Here is a 21166-nt window from a genome sequence, read left to right as displayed (position 1 = left end):
TAGTAATTTATCCTTTGGCTTGTTCTTGATGTCAGAGTTCAGCCGGAGGTCAAGTGGAAATTGTCCAATGCAGAGACCTATTCAAAGATGCGTCTCAAACTTGTGCCCAACTATAACTACGATCCCCACAGTGAAGCCAGCGCCCAAAGGGACAACATGGGTATGTCGCAGAGTATAAACATATTAGCTTTGCTTTTTGTCCTCAAAGCAAAATGGTGCTCTGAACATGTTGTTATGTTTTTTTGTTTATCATCAGGAGCTGACAGTCCCCGCAGCTCCGAACCGCTCCCATTGGCTGTTGCTAAGGAAGCAAAAGTAAGTGACATGGAGGATGACCAGTTAGGAGAAGAGGACCTTGTCTTTTTGGACAACAAGTGAGTCTAACATTTTTGTTAAACTTGTGCCAGCTTTTGCACTGTATCTTTTCCATGGGCCATACAATTTTTTTTTTTTAAAGTCAAACAAGTGGTACCAGTTTGAAACAAGCAAGCCTTTTAAGTACCTGAAAAGTTCTTGTTTTATGTTCCCATGGACATAAATAATCACATCTGTAAATATGTTGTGTCGAAAATGTAGGTTTTACTTCTTGAATGCTTTCAGGGTGGAGGGAGAAGATGAGAGCCAGAAGGAAAAACTGGTTCTGTCTGAGGACTGTGAGCTCATCACCATTGTGGCGGTTGTTCCGGGTCGTCTGGAGGTCACCACACATCACCTGTACTTCTATGACGGCAGCAGTGAGAAAGAGGAGACAGAGGAGGGTAAGAAATATGTGATTGTGAAAACAACATCTCATTGTGTTCTTCAAAGGGCTCGATCAGATGTGAATAACAAATGTGCCTCCAGGAATCGGGTTTGATTTCAAGAGGCCTCTGTCTCAGCTCCGAGAGGTTCATTTGAGGCGCTACAACCTGCGACGATCTGCACTGGAGCTTTTCTTCATTGATCAGGCACACTACTTCATCAACTTCAGAAAGAAGGCAATCTAAACCTCCTGCTTTTTATTTACGATGAAATCTATGCTTTGAAATGATGCGGTTGTGTGTAACGAAGGCTTCTTCCCTCACCCGTCAGGTACGAAACAAAGTGTACTCTAGGATCCTAGGGCTACGGCCTCCGAACCTGTTTTACTTTGGCTCCCGCTCTCCTCAAGAGCTACTGAAGGCATCTGGTCTTACACAGGTATTTATTTACATCAGTCCTCCATACTGAACTGAGTTATTCTCATCTGAATAATGACAATGTTTGTGACCAATCTTATGTTGATGTTAACAGAAATGGGTGTGCAGAGAAATCTCCAATTTTGAGTATCTGATGCAATTGAACACCATTGCTGGGCGCACTTACAACGACCTGTCGCAGTATCCTGTGGTAAGTGTGTCGCATTTGCCCGGACACTGTTTCCTACCTTTATCTATGGTTATTACCAAAGAAGGTGCACTCGCAGTGTGAAGAAGCACCACAATGCAGTCGTGTGTTTTGTCTCTCTTCAGTTCCCCTGGATCTTGTGTGACTACACCTCTACTGTTCTGGACCTGGAGGACCCCTCAGTTTTCAGAGACTTGTCCAAACCCATAGGTGTGGTCAATCCACGTCACGCGCAGAATGTCAGAGAAAAGTAAGTGGCTGTATCACAATGTGAATTTGCACTTTAAAAAAAAAAATCAGAGGGTAATAAAAACACTTGAATGCACCAACCCGTTTAAGATTTTAAAGCAGTCCCTGCGTAACCACCTGAAAAGGACGTAATGCTTGCAATAAAAAACAAATGCAACAAAATATCATGAATTACCAATCAAAAGCAAGTTGACTATTGTTCATTGTATTGAACAGCAAACCTATGCTTTTTTTTTTTTTTTAATGATTAGCATAATATTGTGAATTTTTTTTTTCTTTCTCTTACTAGATATGAGAGTTTTGAGGACTCAACAGGAACCATTGATAAATTCCACTATGGCACACATTACTCTAATGCAGCAGGAGTCATGCACTATATGATCCGCATGGAGCCGTTCACCACCCTGCATATTCAGCTGCAGAGCGGCAGGTGGGAGTGCCGCCTACTTCATGATGTTTCACTGAGTTTCCAGGTATTCTCTGTTCTCATATGATTCCGTGTTGCTATTGTGCAGGTTTGACTGTGCAGACAGACAGTTTCACTCGGTGGCAGCAGCCTGGCAGGCTCGCATGGAGAGTCCTGCTGACGTCAAAGAGCTCATCCCAGAGTTCTTCTACTTCCCAGAATTCCTGCAGAACATGAACGGTAGGGAGCACTGTACAAATTTACTGTTTTAAATCAAGTAATCTCTAATCTTGCGTGTGTGTTGTGAGATGTAAAGGTGATGTTCTGCTGACATACAAATCTAATGAAATAACCCAAAGCGTCACTGCTGCATGGTGGTTTGCAGGCTTCAACCTTGGCCATTTACAGATGTCTCAGGACCCAGTGACAGATGTTGAGCTGCCTCGCTGGGCGACATCGAGGGAAGACTTCATCAGAAAACATAGGAAAGCCCTGGTGAGTCTACACAAACATCCAGACTCTTATATCTTAGTCATGCATTTGTTTTCTGACTACTAAGGAACTGTTGAAGATGACAGGAACTTGTATCTTAAACTCTAGGAATGTGAGCACGTGTCCAATCACCTCCATGAGTGGATTGACCTGATCTTTGGTTGCAAGCAGAGAGGCGAGGAGGCAGTGAATGCTCTCAATGTCTTCTACTACTGCACTTATGAGGGTAAGGTTACAACTTTTCTTAGGAAATAAGAATAAAACCTGCAAACATCTCTCTGTAGTCTTATCCTTTAGCTGTGTATGTTCCATACTAGCATTCGGGCTTAAAGCATTAAGTTGCTTTTTGTTTGGCTTCTCTGCAGGTGCAGTAGATCTGGATGCAATAGCCAATGAGAATGAGCGTAAGGCCTTGGAAGGCATCATCGGCAACTTTGGACAGACACCATGTCAGCTCCTGAAGGTGCACTCAAACACTAATTCACGGCTGCTTCGTAAAAGATTCATTAGTCTGACTTTCTGTTTTAAAAGCATCAGTTTTACAACACATTTCTATCTGCAACCAGGAGCCTCATCCTCCTCGTATGTCAGCTGAGAACGCGACTAGGCGGCAGGCCCGCCTGGACACTACGCCCCCGAATATCTTTGAGCAGCTCAACAAGCTACGACCATTTGTGGAGGTGGAGCCTAAAATCCTTATAAATACCATCATGATCTCATTCATCTAAATGAATGATTCATATTTTGTGTGAATCTATGTATTTACATGCATGTGTTTGTGCGCGCCTCAGGTGGTAAGTGACGGAGTTCCTCTGGTCCAAGCAGTGGTACCAAAGAACCAGAATCACTCCTTCATCATCCAGGGCTCTGATATACTGGTGAGGGAGGAATTTATAACTAAACAGAGTAATTAATTAATAAGACTTTCATTTTCAACAGTTTAAGTTTATCCCTATTATATTGTGTACTTTCTCTCTACAGGTGACAGTGAGTTCGAACGGTCTGATAGGGACACACAGTTGGCTGTCATACGACAAAAACATCGCCAACTACTTCACCTTCACTAAAGACCCCACAATGAGTAATCCCAAGTAAGAGCCTTCACAAATAATACACCCATATGAACTCAGTATTAGTTAGTAGGTTGCAAAATCAGATGACATCCGAATTTAGTTCATTTTGTTTCGCAAAATCTCCCACCTAGATGTGTCTGATCTGTAAGGTGACCACTGTGTTGGGTGTCTACTTGTTGTTGCATCAAATTATGACCTGGTTGGTATCTCTTTTCTGTTGAAGACCTCTTATATGGAGCATCCATAGCTGTCTCTCCAAAAGCAGTGTCAAACTTTTAGGGACTTTTTGCCTTCTAACGATGAATGGAAATCTAGAATTCTGAGGTTGGGTACAAAACCACTTAATGCCATCATAATTTTTTTTACAACATTTCAAAGATGCATAAAAATCTCCTGACAGTCCGATGGAAGCAGAACATCTGTGCAGCCATCCTTATCTATGAAACTTCAAAGCTCGTTTGATTGATTACAATTTGGTCTTAATAGATCTTATTTATACTGTAACTAATCTTGAACGTGGAGCGCATAAGCAGAGAATCAATCAGGATAAGAGCCATTTGAACACTGCATTTCACACAGGTCGTAATTTGCAGATGTCATGACAGTTTAATTGTGGATTATAAATCTCCTCCACTTTTAGGCCACAGCTCACTCTTGCTGCTTCTTTCAACCTTGCTTTGATTTTTTTTTTTGTGATCCTGCTTTGTTGTGCAGAACTCAGCGTTTCTTGAGTGGCCCTTTCTCTCCTGGAGTGGAGATCAGTGCTCAGGTACTGGTGGTGTCCAACGATGGGCGTCTGCTCTTCAGTGGAGGACACTGGGACTGCAGTCTGCGGGTCACCCAGCTGGGCAAAGGCAAGCTGGTGGGCAGGATCTGCCGGCACATTGGTGAGCTCCAATTGTCATGTGTCAAAGAAATAGTTCTACTTTTGTCAATGTTGCATATTTATTGGGATTTTTGTGTTTTTCCATGAAGACGTTGTTACTTGCTTGGCTTTGGATCTCTGTGGCATCTACCTCATCTCTGGTTCAAGGGACACATCCTGTATAGTGTGGCAGGTTCTACAGCAGGTGAACTTTTTTACATCTCTGTCATCATTTAGCCTTGTTCACATAGTTGTACTCATCAGCAAAAGGCTGATAGTTCATATTCAAAGTGAAGCCTCCATGTGTGGATTCTCATTGTTTGTCCCGCAGGGTGGTTTCTCCAGCGGTCTGTCTCCACGGCCGGTGCAGGTTCTCTGTGGACATGACCAGGAGGTCACCTGTGTGGCCATCAGCACTGAACTGGACATAGCTGTCTCAGGGTCCAAGGTCAGATATGTTATACTTTCAAGCTGGACACAAAATATTTGCTGAATTTGATTGATTTTGCAGTTTAAGAATCAAAGTAATAAAACTATTTAGCAGAAAAGTTTTAAAATATGAAGTCAAACGTTTTTTGTTTTGTTTTCTGAGTGCATATAGATGTAGGTTTGTAAAGGTGTTTACATTTCTGTTCAACCTAAATATCCACAATATGCTTGAAAATACTACTTTAATGTTCTCCAAGCAAACTGTGATGTCATGCATTAGAAGTGAGAATGTAATCTGTACCAGCTACAGGGAACACAAGTTTAATAAGTATAAGGGGACCGATGTTGCCATTGTATAGCCAGTGGTTTTTCCATGCTTAGACAGCCAAGTGTAAAAAAAAGTTAACCACACTTTTTTAACCACATTTTTGACAAACTTTCCTGAAGTTTGCTTTTTCTCAATGCTCTCCTAAATGCTGTAGCTAAAGTTAGAGGACTTTAGCTACAGCATTTCAGGTCTGTGAGCTGTGTGAGTCCATGTCATTTTGGTTTTAAGAACTAGTTTACAATGTGTAACTAAAAAATCCTTACCAAAAAATAACTACAACTAAGATTTACTATGACAGTTAACAAGGTGTAAGTGCGGTTGTGTCTTGTCTGACCTCATTGCTCTGCTCACTGTGTCAGGATGGAACCGTGATCGTGCACACGGTCCGACGAGGCCAGTTCCTGCGAACACTGCGGCCTCCTGGTGATAGCTGCATACCTGCCCAAATCTCTGAGCTCCAGGTGGGCATGGAAGGCCACGTTGTGGTACAGACGTCCGTGGAGGAACGCCCTAACAGGAAGGTACATGAACACATACACTACACTGCGTATGTATACACAGGTGGCTTCTCATCCTGCTTATACTAATATCCAAATTCTGCTTATTCCGACAGGGCAACTACGCCATTCATGTTTACTCAGCAAACGGCCGTGTGCTGTCTTCTTTCACCATGGAGGAGCAGGTGACTGTGCTCCACCTGGTGTCCGAATACATCATACTGGGGACCATGCAGGGCAGCCTCCACATACAAGATTTATGCAGGTAAATAACTAAAAACATAGTTTGAGGTTGATTTTAATGATGCTGCATTTATACAAAAGTTTGAGTCTAAGAGTTTGGTTGTAACTCCCCTCTGTTTGGCAGCCTGGATGTTTTGGTGACACCCCTGGCCTTGAGGGTTCCTGTGAGGAGTGTGTCTGTCACAAAAGAGTGCAGCCACATCCTAGTGGGACTGGAGGATGGAAAGTTAATTGTGGTGGGGGCAGGGAAGCCAGAGGAGGTGAGAAACTGGACTTCAAGTGATTGTTAGATGCAGGAGTGGGAGTGGTGCATATTTGTATGTGGGAGTGTGAGGAGTGGGGCTAATCATATGCTAAGTATTTGTTGAAAACAAGGTTTTTCAGATGATAATTGAGCGTCTTTAGTCTACCATCTCTGTTTCAGCCCTGAAGTGAAAATTAGCATGTCTCTCTTTCTCTTCTCAGGTTCGCTCAGGACAATTGTCCCGTCGCCTGTGGGGCTCCACACGCCGCATCTCTCAGGTGTCGTCAGGTGAAACTGAGTACAATCCCACAGAGAATGCCGGCAAATGAGATGAGCAATGGCGGAGGAACGCTGAGGACTTTGTAGGATGCAGATCGATGCACCACCAAACGCTCACCAGACTCAACAAGGCCCCACTTCCTTTACAAGCTGGGAAACTTTAGTCCCCAGCCACTGATCTCTCTGAGAGAGGAACTATACACTGAGCACTTTTTTATTCGTAGATGATTTTATATTTTATTGAATATTTCATGAACAGTTGTACTGTTTTTAATCAGCATCATTCCAAAGAGTGACCTTGTTTTGTGTATGGAGAAGAGCTCTGTGTTTGAGGTTGTGAACTGCTGATGGAATGTATGTAGTCTGAGTCATATTTCAGGAGCATGACTCACTGATGCACATTCAGCCTCACAGAGAAAAGTAACGCTGTGAACTCCTCGGACTCCATGTTTTTTTGGCTTCTTTATTGTCAGAGGCACAGCTGTGATCCCTGCACTGTTGAATGTCCCATGGTCATTGTTCAGCAATGACATCTTAAAACTCCTGGAAACTTGAAAAACTAAAGTAGACATTGCTCGAGATTTCCATATTGCAATACTGGCGAATACCACAAGAGGGTTGACTTTGTAAAGAAAGACATGGGGGACTGGTGAACCCACAGTTTGCTGTATTGTGATTTTTAGTGGTTGACAGATGCTTATTCTTGCACCGTCACAATACCACAGTTTTTATTCTGGATTCCTTTCGGCTCTGAGCACTGTAAAATGGTTACAGTTAAAGCCATATGTGTTTTAAGGTTCAAGTATGTGAAATACATTCACTTTTTTATCGTGAATGTTTAGCTTGGATGCAATGAACCTCAAAAGCAGAGCCTTCTTTTGCCTTACACACAATAGAGTAAAGGCATTTATAAATTCTTCTGTAATAGTTTTATTACTCTGCTCACTCCATGACTATATACCAGATTTATTTGATCCAAAAAGTGCCTTTTTATAACTTGTATAAACACTGAATCCCAATCATCAATTTATATGTAAGATCACTATATGTCAGATTTATATGCCTGCTGACCTGATTTGAACAGACCTGGTTTCTCCACTGTGACTCAGGCGTGAATAAGATGTTGTTAATAAACTCAGTAAACTATTGGCTGGATGAGCGTACTTGCCTGTACAGGTATTGTACTGTTTATGAAGCGCTGAGAACATCTCAAGACACAATGAGTCTGACACACGCAAGTAGAATTCTGAGTGAGCTTTAGGGAAATTTACTAAATGGTTTTTTTTGTTTTTGTGGTCGGAACAAGGTAGTTGTTATGCACCGTCATGATGGGTAAGACACAAATGGAACTATTTGGGTGAATACAATACCCATAACATGTTGCACACATACAAATTACCTAGTCTGTGTCAGTGATGCTCTGAATAAATGTACAAATACAAAGGAAACTGTATTTGAAATGCTGTTTACTTATGATGTTGTCTACTTTCCACACTGGAGACAAAAATACGATACATTCAAGGCTGTACAAAATCACATTTTATTCAACTGTGATGAGTATAAAAATATAAATAGGGTGCAACTGAGATAGACTCTGAATATATAGGATTGTTTGAATGCAGCGGTTCAAAAAAACATTCACATACTGATATCAGTTTATGCAACATTTTTCTGTTATACTCTAATGACTATAAACACAATATTTCACTTAACTATGCAGCAGGGCTTTTAATTTAATCCATCAAAGTCAGAATTGTGTCTTTACAGTCATTACAACTGCTCTCAAAAAGTAGTTTGAAGTCATTCTGTAAATACTTTACTTCATGTTATTTGTTGTCCAAATGTCCTGATGAAGATTCAAAGTGATCTTCAAGGCGACACTGCCTTGAATTTGGACTTGATTCGTTTCTATTCAACTACGAATAGTTTGCATTTGTATATTGTTCTTGGAGAATGTTGACTGGATTTGACTTTTTTTTTTTTTTTAATCTTGCAGCCTCTGCTCCTCCTTATAACTTAAAGATGTCAGTGGGAATTGTGACTGCCTGTATGTCTGTTTCTTTTTTATTTCCTGACCCCCTTCCATCTGTTTGTATCTGAAGTTGCCTTGCTCTCTCTTGAGGTTGCCCAAATTTGGCCAGTAACTGTGACTGCACACTTTTATTGAGAGATCCTCTACTCCTTGATCCTGCAGCCCATCTCCTGAGGATGATGGCTCATTACTGAAAAATGAGCTCTGATTTCTGTGTGAACCACCGCAGGAAGGAAACTGATCTGCTGCCACAATGTAGATCATCCAGCTCCTCTACTGTAATCCCAGCTTTGCATGTGTCTGTGATGTTAACCCTGCTAAGGTTGAAAAGGTCACAGCGAGAAACAGCACATTTTACTTGAAGAGGGGACTTTGATCTCCTGGTGGGCCGAACATCCTGTCAGCCTGCCCATAAACACCTCTGTGGGGTACAATTCAGTGGGGTGGGGAAGGAAGGTGGTAAAACCGACCTGTGGACCTCCAGTCAAACACAAACTACAGAACAGTGAATAAAGGAAGTGGAGTAGGAGGGTGAAGAGGGATGCACTCACTCTGATGTGGTCCAACTGACAATGGAAGGAGGGGTTAACACCTCGCTCTCAGTTATTGGCAGTATCTCTCCCTGACCTCTGCAGACCTGAGGGCAGGCCAGGGGAATTGATGTCGTGAAGTGCTGCAATTCTGGTGTTGTTCAAGTTGTTCCTGCCAAGAACTGCAACAACCCTCAAATAAGCCTCCCTTCATTGACCCCAGATCCCAGACCCCCTCCCAGTCACTCCTCTTCTCCCCTTTTGAGTCTATTTCTCCTCGGCCTGTGGACGACAAGACCATGTTTTTTTGTATAGCCGTCCTATCGTTCCCACCCATGTATGACCACAGAGGAACTCAGCCTTTTGATAAAGAGTGTAGACAAGTAAAGAATAAAGAAGTGCTGTAAACTGGTTATTTGTCCAATTTCTGATTAACTTGGTTTTATTTGATGTATACTTCAATGCATTGAAAAAAAATTCCATCTTATCAAGCAGTTTTTGACAATTAGAGTCCTAAAAAACTTTTTTCTTTACAAAAGAGACAGCCAGATTAGATTTTTACCACAAGATTATCACTACCTGTTTCCAATAGAAATTTGCTTCAGACTTGATGTGCCAGATTTCACTGGCATGATTTTTTTTTTCTTCAAAAAGTCTTGAAGTAAGGTGCTTAGTATCAGAAACATGTTAAAATGAGTCATTTCAAGACCCAATAATTGCCCACAAAAAATACTTGGCAAAATGGAGACCGAAGTGTGATGGAGAACCCATTAAAATAAAGGTTCAAATTAATACTTAAAATCCAAAAGAAATCCAAAGATAATAAGTGCAATATGTACAAAAACTATTTGGTAAGATAGAGGTTTTTGCAGTGTGTTGGTAAAAGTGAGAGAAAAGGAATCCCTGTGTGTTTTAAATGTGGCCTGACACTTATCAAAGGAGGAACATGAGGATGTTCCTCCTTCTGTCTCCGCTTATCCCTCTGCAGGCTTTGAAGTGCAAGTAGTATTGTGTCTGAGGGATCTCTCCATTTGTTTTCTTCTGATGTCTCCAGGCCCCCCTGCGATGCACTCACTAGAATTTACAAGGTTTGTCATTTACCCTGTGTTGGTTTTCTAATCTTTTGAATTGCTAAGATCAAACATGTACTTCTTCTTAAAAGCATCTCGTTTGATTCACAGGCTCGCTTTTTTTTTTTCTGATAATGACCGATCACAGCTCTATGTAAGTATCCCTGCAAGGCTGTAAAATAATGCCGCAAACCTCCATTTAATAAAGATCTTCCCAGAACTCAGAAACTCACTTTTCACTGTGATAAATGTTGAGGGAGCTTCCAGTCATATAGCTGGGAGTGCAACCAATGATTTGAAAAGCACATTTTGTTTGAGGGATTTCTTGTAAATTAGAAAAATAACAACGGAATTATTCCAGGTCCTTATTATACATGTGAATTTGCCGCTCAGCTGAGGTGGAACTATTAACAGGGTTATACTATTGGATAAACAAAGACATGCAGCATATTTCATGAGCCTATCATATGTTTTGCATGTAAAGTCTTAGTTTATTGAGAATTTGGCAATTATAGCTGCCAAATAAAGTTAAGGAAATCAAGAAAATTTTACAATATTTTCATGTGCAGTTTCGAACAAGTACCAAATAGTGTCAAATATTTGTACAATTCATGCTCCTAAAATTTATACTTGAGTACAGTATTTAATGCGGCCTTCTGACAGTTATTTTCCACCAACAATATTTGTCTTTATAGGCTCTTTTTTAGTATGATTGTAAATTTAAAAATGCTTTATTTATTCATCACTCAACACTTTGGGTCTCCACATAGTGATAGTTATATTTTCATTATCGTGTATGCAGTGAAGTATGTAGTGCAGTGATGTATACTGGCTGTCACTGGCATGTAGTGTAGAGGAAATATCAGTCATTTAACTTGATAACTACATACACATACACAGACTCAATCCCAGTTCTCTGTCTTCCATTATTTTAGAGTTCCAACCACTGCGTCGCAGGGATGCAGCCAATCACGAAGCCGCACTGAAAGCTAAGTAGATGGGAGGAGAAAAGGCCCAAGAGTGCCTGCAGGAGAGTTTCCTGACTCATCTGTTGCAAAGCTGCGGGAGAGGTGGGAGCCCCTGTATCTCGCGAGCTGAAACAAAAAAAACAACAACTTTGTTTGAACTAAACATCGTTTCACCAAAGAACTCGCCAAAAAAAGACAAATGCGTCTAGTGCGGTGTTACCGGGAGAATCTACGGATTATTTTAAAGTCGCCCTCTCATGCGTAAAAACCTCTGATCACTGGACTATGACCGAACTCTCCTGTCTGCGGAATCAGCACGTTTTATGAGAAGAAGTTGGAGTGTTTGCTGGAGGTTTGGGGCTTCTTTTTTTTTTTAATGCCATTGTTCAAGGCTGCAGACTCCAAAACAAGTTGAGATTCACCAGCGTGTCCACTCGAAGTCGAGGAGGACTTTGGAGACTGAAGACATGAGACCGTTTTTCGTATGTGCGCTTCTGCTGTTAAAAGTAAGCAACATTTAATTACTGCATTACTTGAATCCCACTATATTTTCATATGCTACCTCAAAAGTCTTTATGCTGACTGTCTTATTTGATACGCTTCTCGTCATAATGGGAGCCTTTGTAAACTTCAGCCGCCCCAATTCAATTTTACAGCATTGTTCCCAAAGGAAATCTGTTTTACACTACAGAGCCATTCTTCATTCAGGCTGTATCACACGGCTCCTGCTAGTGAATAGGGTTTGTTGTGATTCAGTAGATGGCAAATGGAAAACATGAGAGGACACATCTGATTTAAACTCATCCTGTCCTTCTTATAAAGTCTCTAATGACATAACAAAAGTGAAATAAAACTACTTCCTTTTTTCCCCCCCATGGATCTTGTTCCTCAGAAGCACAGCCAGGACTGTGGCCTAAAAATGCAGGCTGTTTAAGGCATCTATAGTCACAGTTTACCCAGGAAATGTGATTCTTTGTTTCATGTACAGCCACAGCTCAAACTGGGACGTCAGTTTTCATTTTTCCACACATGATACTTTCAGCCCATCACCACTGTGCAGTGCCTGGAATGAGTCAAATTAGACATGAAAAAGCACAGGAGCACACATTACAAATTACCAAGATTATGCACCCATACAGTTCAAATTGATGTATTTAATGGATATATTATAGTTTCAGTGGTGTTTGATAGCATATTATTAAGCTGGAATCAGGGTGAAAAGAAAACCTCTTTCTCCACAGTCACAGACAATAATTTGACACTCATCTACTTCAAAAAGCCCATGGGGCTTGTAGTCCTGTCTAGACATGCTCTTCAGAGTCAGAGCACTTTTGTTACATCAAAGTAGCTCTTAAAAAAATGAATATCTCTTTCTAATTAAAAGGGTTAAATATCAACAGAATTTATATTTGAAGTCAGAGATGTTGTTGCTCATCTGAAAAATTATCATTTGTCCTGTCAAATGATTCTCTCATTACTCTGGATGTTAAGTGTGGAAGCACACTCCTAATGATTTTCTAACTCCGTCTCTGAAGCTCATGCTGCATGAAGTTTATTATTGATGTTGCCACATTTGTTGCTTACAGCAATTCCTGGTGAAAATGTGGCCTAACTAGCAGTACTGCTGGGGTCTGGATATCCGGAGCAAAGCAATTATTATAATTTTCTCCCAGTTTGTGGTGTTTATGTGTGCGCATGTGTGTGTAGAGGGGAGAATAGTTTAGTTTGTGACCACAGTCATTTGATTTTCCATTGAGTAGGCAGATGCAGGCTCATTTAGAAATCTTAATCACTTCACAGCCCTCTCGTGAGACTTGAAAATCAGCAGATTAATAGTTGAGGTATCTCCGTGTGCTGTCTCATTTGATTTAGGATCGTGGTTATGGGTGAACATTTTTCCTGGAAAAGAGAAATCCACATTCTTTAATTTGTCCCTTATGTTGCCCAATGTACACCAATGACAGTAATCAGTGCAGAAGGGATGCGCAGTTTAGTTTCCCTTAGCCCAGACTGTCTCTGCTGAAAGACCTCTGTCTGTTGCTGTCACCTTCAGATTGTGAAAGCTCATGGGTCACCGTCTTCCTAGGGGGAGAGCATCCTTTTCTGTGTTTATTTTCACGCAGATTAGATTAACTATGGAAACTCTTGCCTAGGCGCTTCAAAAGTGGTCTCACTTCAGAAGGGCACAGAAAATGTTTCAGGCTCGGAGAAGGATAAAATGAAGTGTGCGTGTGCGTGTGCGTGTGCGTGTGCGTGTGAGCTGCGATGACTGAGTGACTCCAGCAGCCGGGGAGTTGAGAGCCCCATTGAAAGCAGTGCTCCTTGGTGGTCTGTCTGTTCTCACTGGGGAATCCCTTTAGATTGCAGCTTCTTACCTTTTAATATAAAAAGCAACAGCAGCTCCCTTCCCTTCAGATCTTATGCCCCCGATACAGCAGATAAGACTGAATACGACTCATGTCGGCAAATTAAACTCTGCTTAAAAATGTAACATATGATGTTGTAGCAACACGAGCAAGTATTGTAGAATGATAAAGGTTTCATAATGATCGTCAGTAGCTGATACTAATGAAATAAAGCTTGAAACGGTTGAGCCTGTTGAGCTATGTCCCACTAAAGTAAAACTAACAATCTAATAGTTTGATTTTGTGCTCTGATGTTACAAAAATGAAAAAATGTTTATAGGCAGCAGCTGTCCTCTCCTTCTCGTATTTTATGACACTTTTTACAGACACACGTACAAACAGTAATGTCTTCTGTGATTTGTCCATTTTAATACCATACATGATCCGTGTAATGAAGCTTCCACAGGTTTTTTTTATATGCTGATTTGTTTATTGTCTCATTTTATTAATTTGTTTTGATGAATTGAACAGCGTAAACGTCATCTATTTATTACAACATCAAGTGTAATCAATATTACCTGCATTCTGAAATCTTTTTTTCATACAAATGGTACACTACTATTTCAACTATATATACACAGTAGCTACTTAGTCATTCCTCCAATGAGTAGATCACTGTTCCCACTCGTCTCCAGTGGGACATGGACTATAATCTTTCATTGTACACTGGGCACCGGTGGGTGATGTGCCAAGCTTTTGGCAGTTCCTGCTCTTGGTCAAGTTGGCCCTCCAGCCGAGCTCACAGAGCTACACCAGCCCAGACTCACACCAGGCACTGTAAAATGACAGCAATCCAAGCTGGAGGTCGAAATAAAACAGAACCACTTTCGCCAAATATTTATCAAAGTATAGATTAAGGGTTGAAAGGTTTAAAGTGTTAGGAGAAGAGCTTCAGCTGCCACATGGAGAGGACCAACCTGAGTTACCAGCGTGCCTTTGTGCTTCAAGTTATTGTGATCCACACTTGGCTACAGTCTGCCAACTGCAAATATCATACTGATTCCTGCCTGCTGGATCCTACAACCCCAGTACCCTAATACCTCTGATCTGGGTCTGTGGCTTGCGTTCAGATACCATCAGGCTCCCCTCTGTAAGTGGTCCAGTCAAACTGGCTGTTGTTTTTGGAGTGAGGCGAGCTCCATTTCAAAACGGTTTCTCCTGTAGTATCAGCATGGAACATTTGGTGTATTGCAACTGGGTGCACGACATAGTGCGTGCGTGCGTGTGTGCGTGTGTGGTTCTGGGCTTTAGTTAGAGGCTCTACAGGTTCACACATGTTCCCTGTGTTTCTTGGCAGACTTCCGAGACAAAGAGACACATCACCGGGCTGTTTAGCCGTTACTTTTCCCCTTTGCAGGAGGTTAGTTGTTAGACATCTGTTGGCTCTTGTCAGCCCTCAGGCGAAGCGGGCCAATCTCACTTAAATGCGTGCATGTTTAAGATGCCGTCGCACAGAGCCTGGAGAAGGGGTGTTAGTAAAATACTGACCTTTGTAGACACACCTGCAGGGGTTGGTGACTTCAAAGCGTGCCCCCCCTCCCCACACACACACACACACCTCCTTCCCCTCCCATCCCCCACCAAACAACCCAACAGACACGTTCATGCTGGGCAGCTATGGTTAACTGACACCCTCGCCTGGGGCCGGCACCGTCTCCTTTATATACTCTCCTTCATACACTGTATTCAGTGCACATTGTCATTCACGTTGATTTTGGAAAGAGTGGAAAGGCATGTTATTTTATATATATTTTTTTTTACTTCTTCCTTCCTCCTCTGCTCGTTTTCCTTCACCCCTTTATGTTTTATTCTTTCCACTGATCTAAAGCCATCTGATTAAAACCAGCCACTCCTGTGAGGCACCAACCCTGCTGCACAAGCTGTTAGGAATGTCTGATCTATTCCTCATGTCATAACTCAAGCTGCGCTCTCCATTACCCACTTGCAGATAAGGGCTTGGGGCACTTTAAGGGTGAAAACTGAGGCAAATAGAAAGATAAGGCCATTTTCAGCTCACCCACTTCCCTGCTTCTTTAATTGATCGGGGGTGTGATTTCCTTCCCACAAGTTAAGGCGGAAAATTCCCTGGACAAAGAAAATGTTGTATTTTTTTTTAGTAACTTTGGTAACGTCTTTGGTAACTAGTGTCAAAATAAATTGGGGTTGATCCAAAAAGGCTTGAAGCACAAGGCAGTATTTGTTTAGTTCTTTCCTGAAAAGCTCTGTGGTGGTATTTTGTCTAACTATGTCATCTGTTTACTGTAGGTTACTCTTGGAAATGCCTGTGCCAATGGCCAGTTCACTGAATCAGGGCTGTGTTGCAGTTTGTGTCCCGCTGGCTTCGGCGTGAAGGTAGAGTGTGGGAAAGAGGATACCAAATGTGCACCATGCCTACTGGGTAAGCACTTATAATCTAATGTTACTACTCCAGTGTACAGTATGTTTTTCTCGTCTTATCACTATCAAGAGGCTGGAAGATTTTACATGGAAATGCATCTCGTAATTCACACTAAAACACAGTTTATCCAGACTGACACTGACTTTTTTTTGTAATCTGTTTCATAGGAACATTTTCCTCATCTGAAGGCCTTGGCCCTTGCCTTCCATGCGCCAAGTGCCCAGCAGGTGTCCCTACAGTGGCCTCTTGCTTAGGCAATCACAACACACAATGTGAATGTGACAACGGCTTCTTCTTTTTGAGCTCCCATGGCCTGTGTGCACCCTGCTCCAAATGCAGCCACAGTGAGGGGGCCGTCCGGGAGTGTGGGATTCAGGGAGACACACTGTGCGAGATCTGCGGCCCGGGAACCTTCTCTGAGGAGCACATGAGCACCAAGCCCTGCCAGAACTGCACTCAGTGCTCTAACAAAGAGGTGGAGATCCGTCCCTGTATGCCCAACTCGGACACACTCTGCATGGGTAAGTTATAGTAGCGAAGAGACACGTTACATTACCAAGACGATAAGTTTGGTGACATTTTTTTATTTGTCTAAATCTGTGAAAAGACAACTAACAAAACAATAATAAACAGATTGAAGTATTTTCTTTCTAGCTAAAGACTGATATATATTTTTTGTCTTTGTGCTATAGACCACTATACACTGTTGTAACCAGTTAATGTTGAATCAATCCTATAGTCATCGTCCTGCTGCTGTAAATTCCCACAATGGAATAGTTCCCAACAAATATCAAATAAAATAAAACTATAGTGGCCACTGATTTAAAGATCTTACTTGTTAAAAATGTATCTCTATATTTTTTTTTATTATAGATATATATATCTATCTATCTATATATCTGATACAGGGGAAGGCAGCAACAGTAGATAAAAGATAAGCTAAAGGGAGGGTCTGTGAGAATCTGAGGACATGTGGTCAACACCTGCATTCACACCACACCTCAGTGCTCTGTAACACTCTAAGCAAGGAAACCACAGGAGAGAAAAAAAGAGCCCAATCAAGTGCTGTAGTTTAATTTATATGAGCTTGACAGGTCTTTAGGTTAACTGCCCCCAAGAACCTGAAGGCCAAGGGACGCTGCTGACCCTGACAAGTAGTCCGCTTGCTCCCAAATGGCTACACTCACTCTCCAGGAGTGAGGTCATCTGTGCACACTATGGGTCCCTATGTCATGATCCTTTGACCCCAAGCAGGTCAGCACAGTACCTTGTAGTGTTTGATCCCAAAATAGGAAGACCGCAGGAGGGGGAGTGAGGCTGAAACAGGGGCAATGAAAGGTTTGAAAACCCCAGGGGACCGGGATGACTGAGGCTATCATTACATCTGGCCCTAATTTATGGTGTCCAAATGTGTTCTGATGTGCATATGTGCAGATGCAATGATACTCTCCCTGACACGTCTCGTTTTCTTCATCTCAATAGATAAGAAGCTGCACGTCCTTTCTCGTTCTACTGAAACTGACGGGTCTCGTGATGCTCCTCGCTTGCCAGGATTAGAGACTGTCACGAAGGAAGGGCAGACGAGTCCAGCCCCTGGAACGCCCAAGTTTACTCCACAAGAGGAGGGTGGCAGCAACAACATCCTGGCCTATGTGTCTGTTCTGGCTGCTGTGGTGCTGGGCCTGCTTCTTTATGTGGCTTATAAATGGTAAGTTTTCACCAAGGATGGGTCGTAGTCCTTAAATGTATATAATAATAATAATAATAAGTAAATTATGAGGGGGAAAAAATATCTCAAACTGACATTGTTGTCCTCTGTTCTTCTCAGCTGGAGATCATGTAAACAAAAGAAGGCTCTCTCTAAGGCCCGTGCTGCTGAGTTGGGGACATCTCCAGAAGGAGAAAAGCTTCAAAGTGACAGCGGCGTGTTTCTGGACTCCTACAGCCTGCAAGACAACCAGCCCAGCAAAGGTGTGGTAATAATAAGGTTTCTGTGCCCTCAAAAGGTTTAAAGTTACTAAAAAGACTAGCCCTTTATAACTCAATTTGCTGAATTGCACTTATTCTCTCCATTACTAGCTGTTAAGATTACTTAAGAAAAGACACAGAAAATTATATATAACAGACACTGGAGCTTCTTCGTAACGTCTTAACTTACACTAATCTTATGCAACCTCATGACTTGTTTGTAACTATTTGTAGGAAACGTTTAATCATGTATATTTCAGTCATTTTTGAGACCATTTTGTTGAGCTCACTAATAGTACTAAATATATATAAAAACGTCATCAACGCGGAAAGTCAATATTTAATAATAATATCCCTTGACCTTTATGATTTGTAGGTCAAAGCAATCTTTGACTGACTTGTACATGCTGTATATATTTGAGACCGTTTGTCTTGCTGGAGAAGACCAGTGGTTACCAAGCTGATGGCATAAAATTCTTCTTGAGGCCTTCATGGTCTGGTAAATCCAGCCTATTGAACTACCAATCACATGTCAGTGTCTCAGCTGCTGCTTTCAAACTTGTTTTTTATCTTGGAGAAATGTTGAGCTTTCTTTCACGCCCATTAAGGTTCACTGCTGTACCAGGAGTGTTAGTAGTTTTAGAAGTATGCGTGATGCTGCCAAATGTGTACTGGAGCTTGATGTGCCTTGAAAATTCTTTTGTAAACCATTTGCTTTATTGATTTTGTGAAATAATTTCCTTTGTTATCTCATGAGACCACTCCTATATATTTGCCATGTTTGCTACTCATACCACAGGCAGGATTAATACCTGTATCATAGCTGAAGCAAGTTTAATGGTGTTATTGAGTTCCCAAAAGCTAAATTGCATTTTGCAACAATTTAGTAGCCTTGCATACAAAGTAGGAGATAAAAAAAAAAAAAACTGTATTAGATAAGGGCTGAATAATTATGACATGCCTGCATTAAAAAAAATCTGCAAATTCTGAAAAAAAAAAACCTGATTAAAAAAGGTGATATTAAATCTGCATGTGCTTTCCTGCTGCCAATTCTCAAATGTAACAGCAGGCCAACAAAAGACAGTTAAGAGGCAAACTGATATCAGGCAAACATTGGTGTACCATACCAAGAGGTTTTGGAAAGGAGCATGAAATGTAAGCACAAGTTTCCATAAGTTTGCTTTTAGACAACCCCACATCACCTTAAAGTTCCCAATGTTTCCTACAAGAATTATGAGTAGGAAGTTTTCCTAATTTACCACATTTAAATACTGTAATGGTTAGTGGTTTGGTAGATATAGACAAATAATAAGCTCATATTGTTTGTGTGTTCACAGGTACCAAAAGAGACAGCAAACTGGACAATCGTCTGTACATCAACTTACCCCCTCACAGGCAGGAAGAGGTGGAGCGCCTCCTGCAAGAGGGAAGTGGACAGGGGTGGAGGCACCTGGGCGTAGCACTTGGCTATGAGCCCGAGCAGCTGGACCTGTTTGGGCGGGGAGAAGCCCCACCTCACACACTCCTCTCTAACTGGGCCCAGAAAGAAGGCTCCACGCTGGGGCCGCTGTGTTCTGCGCTGGCCCGCATCGAGCGGCCCGACGTGGTTACAGCTCTTAACTGCCCCACGCAAGGTGTCTCTGTGGTCTGACAGCTTATCAACCGCACGTGTAACACTCACAGACTAGAGTGAAGAACTTTGACATGACAAGAGAGGCACTCTGATATCAACACCTCTGTCACTGTTGGAAGCTGCTGCTGATGTTTTTTTTGTATTGCTTTGTGACACATTACTCAGTTTTTAACCTAAACAAGAAAAACATTTTTCTAAAACTTTATTTTACCAAAGTTTATGTCACCATTTGATTTTTACATGGATCTAAGTGCATGAGAGAATCTCCTGCAATGTGCCCGTTATCCCTACAGATCAAATCACCCGTTACCACAGGAAATTAACCGACTGAATATGCAGTACGGAGCACACACTGACACCAAAGCCACCATTGAGGGAATCATCTGGAATGATGTGGAGCGACCTCCATGTATAGGTTGTACTACAATAAGTGCATTCAAAATGTTGTTTGTATGCACACAAATCCTGGCTCATGTAAATATTCAGTTGGTGGCAGGAAGCAAAAGAATGTGTGGTTATTATTCCGAAACAACATGTTATTTGGACAGAAGTCAGATCTATATCCCGCCCCATTGAAAAGAAATATTCCTTCCACGTGCTGTTGTAAACAAATACGGACTGCTTAGATCATCATGCTGCTAGTCTGGCGAGCCTTTTTATGAATCATAACTTTAGCAACCACTTTGCTAATGCAGCTGATACTTTGCCAAAAGGACATGGTTTCTTCCAGCAACACTGCTGTTCAGTATGCTGTGACTTTTTCTGTTTGGGATCATTTCTGTGCACTTGTACACGCTTAAAAAAAAAACGAAGAAAACTCCAAGAAATACAACAAAAGGTCCTTAACTATCCCGCTCATGCATATTTCTTTTTTTTTTTTTATAAGAAAACATATAATGTAAAAAAAAAAAAACTGTTTAAAAAAAAAATGTATTACCGTGTAGTGTTTTGTTTTTTTCTTCTTCTCTTATTTTGCTGCAGCCACTAAGTAGCTGTACTTATTTACACTGAGGATGTTTTATGCAGCAGTGATGTATTACATCTAATCGGAAAACACGAAAAGGAAGCCATCTCTGAAACACCTTTCTTAGCTCTTCCTAATAATCCTCATTTCATTGTAAATATATTAAATATTGATCTGTTTTGATAAGTCGTGCCATAAAGTGAGAATTTATTGACTGATGACTGAAGAAAAGGAATAGAAATTAATCTATTCTACTTACATTCATAATACAGATTGTCACATTAGACAAAAAAAAATATCCAAAGACACTGTTAACATCAATGTTTGTGTCCATCTTGCTATCTTGCTTTTGTATTTATTTCATCACCATTTCAAGTCTAAAAGTAAATAAAATGTACGGGGACCATAGACATGTGGTGTTCTAGTTACACTGTGAACTCATCTTTTATTTTTTTTTAGTTCTATTCATTTAATAAATAACTTTGATCAGTCAGTATTTTTGTTGTAACTGAACTCTCCACAGCAATTAGAGCACAATCGAGCCAATGAACAGTGACTATTAGCTGACAAAAAAAAGATTCAACAGACCTCAATAGTTTGATCCATTTATTTTCTTTTGTTTTACCTATGTCATACCTCTAATACACTAAACAGTCAACAGGTTTGCACAAAATGTGGCATTGATTATGTAGTTTTTCTGGCCTTGTAGTAACAGCCACATCACACAG

At 41.3% G+C, this 21166-nt stretch overlaps 2 protein-coding genes across 3 annotated transcripts in view; both read left to right on the top strand.

The window, feature by feature from the left end:
• The window catches only part of nbeal2 (neurobeachin-like 2), a 36447-nt gene extending 27004 nt beyond the window's left edge, over positions 1-9443 (top strand). For both annotated transcript variants that reach the window (XM_069696107.1, XM_069696106.1), the window contains 22 exons: positions 36-160; positions 257-374; positions 601-758; positions 844-977; positions 1072-1179; positions 1273-1368; positions 1491-1615; positions 1904-2044; positions 2130-2260; positions 2406-2515; positions 2621-2738; positions 2878-2975; positions 3079-3192; positions 3304-3390; positions 3494-3603; positions 4300-4472; positions 4561-4655; positions 4782-4898; positions 5567-5728; positions 5821-5969; positions 6072-6207; positions 6413-9443. In XM_069696107.1, coding sequence (XP_069552208.1) covers positions 36-160; positions 257-374; positions 601-758; positions 844-977; positions 1072-1179; positions 1273-1368; positions 1491-1615; positions 1904-2044; positions 2130-2260; positions 2406-2515; positions 2621-2738; positions 2878-2975; positions 3079-3192; positions 3304-3390; positions 3494-3603; positions 4300-4472; positions 4561-4655; positions 4782-4898; positions 5567-5728; positions 5821-5969; positions 6072-6207; positions 6413-6520 — 2713 coding nt within the window. In that variant the 3' untranslated portion in view covers positions 6521-9443. The remainder of the gene's footprint in view (positions 1-35; positions 161-256; positions 375-600; positions 759-843; positions 978-1071; positions 1180-1272; positions 1369-1490; positions 1616-1903; positions 2045-2129; positions 2261-2405; positions 2516-2620; positions 2739-2877; positions 2976-3078; positions 3193-3303; positions 3391-3493; positions 3604-4299; positions 4473-4560; positions 4656-4781; positions 4899-5566; positions 5729-5820; positions 5970-6071; positions 6208-6412) is intronic.
• A 1719-nt stretch (positions 9444-11162) lies between these two features.
• On the top strand, positions 11163-20931 carry nradd (neurotrophin receptor associated death domain). Its single transcript, XM_069696104.1, has 6 exons — positions 11163-11576; positions 15741-15873; positions 16041-16394; positions 17356-17581; positions 17702-17844; positions 19179-20931. The coding sequence occupies exons 1-6, from the start codon at positions 11538-11540 to the stop codon at positions 19490-19492; spliced, it is 1209 nt and encodes a 402-aa protein (XP_069552205.1). The 5' UTR covers positions 11163-11537; the 3' UTR covers positions 19493-20931.
• Positions 20932-21166: the final 235 nt, after the last annotated feature.

Source organism: Brachyistius frenatus, unplaced genomic scaffold (genome assembly GCF_029030835.1).
Source record: "Brachyistius frenatus isolate BFR_SWC_R1_liver_20210118 unplaced genomic scaffold, ASM2903083v1 Contig_20, whole genome shotgun sequence".
Lineage (NCBI taxonomy): Eukaryota > Metazoa > Chordata > Actinopteri > Embiotocidae > Brachyistius > Brachyistius frenatus.
The sequence above is the reverse complement of the archived record's forward strand: the minus strand, read 5'-3'. Positions and strand labels throughout refer to the sequence as shown.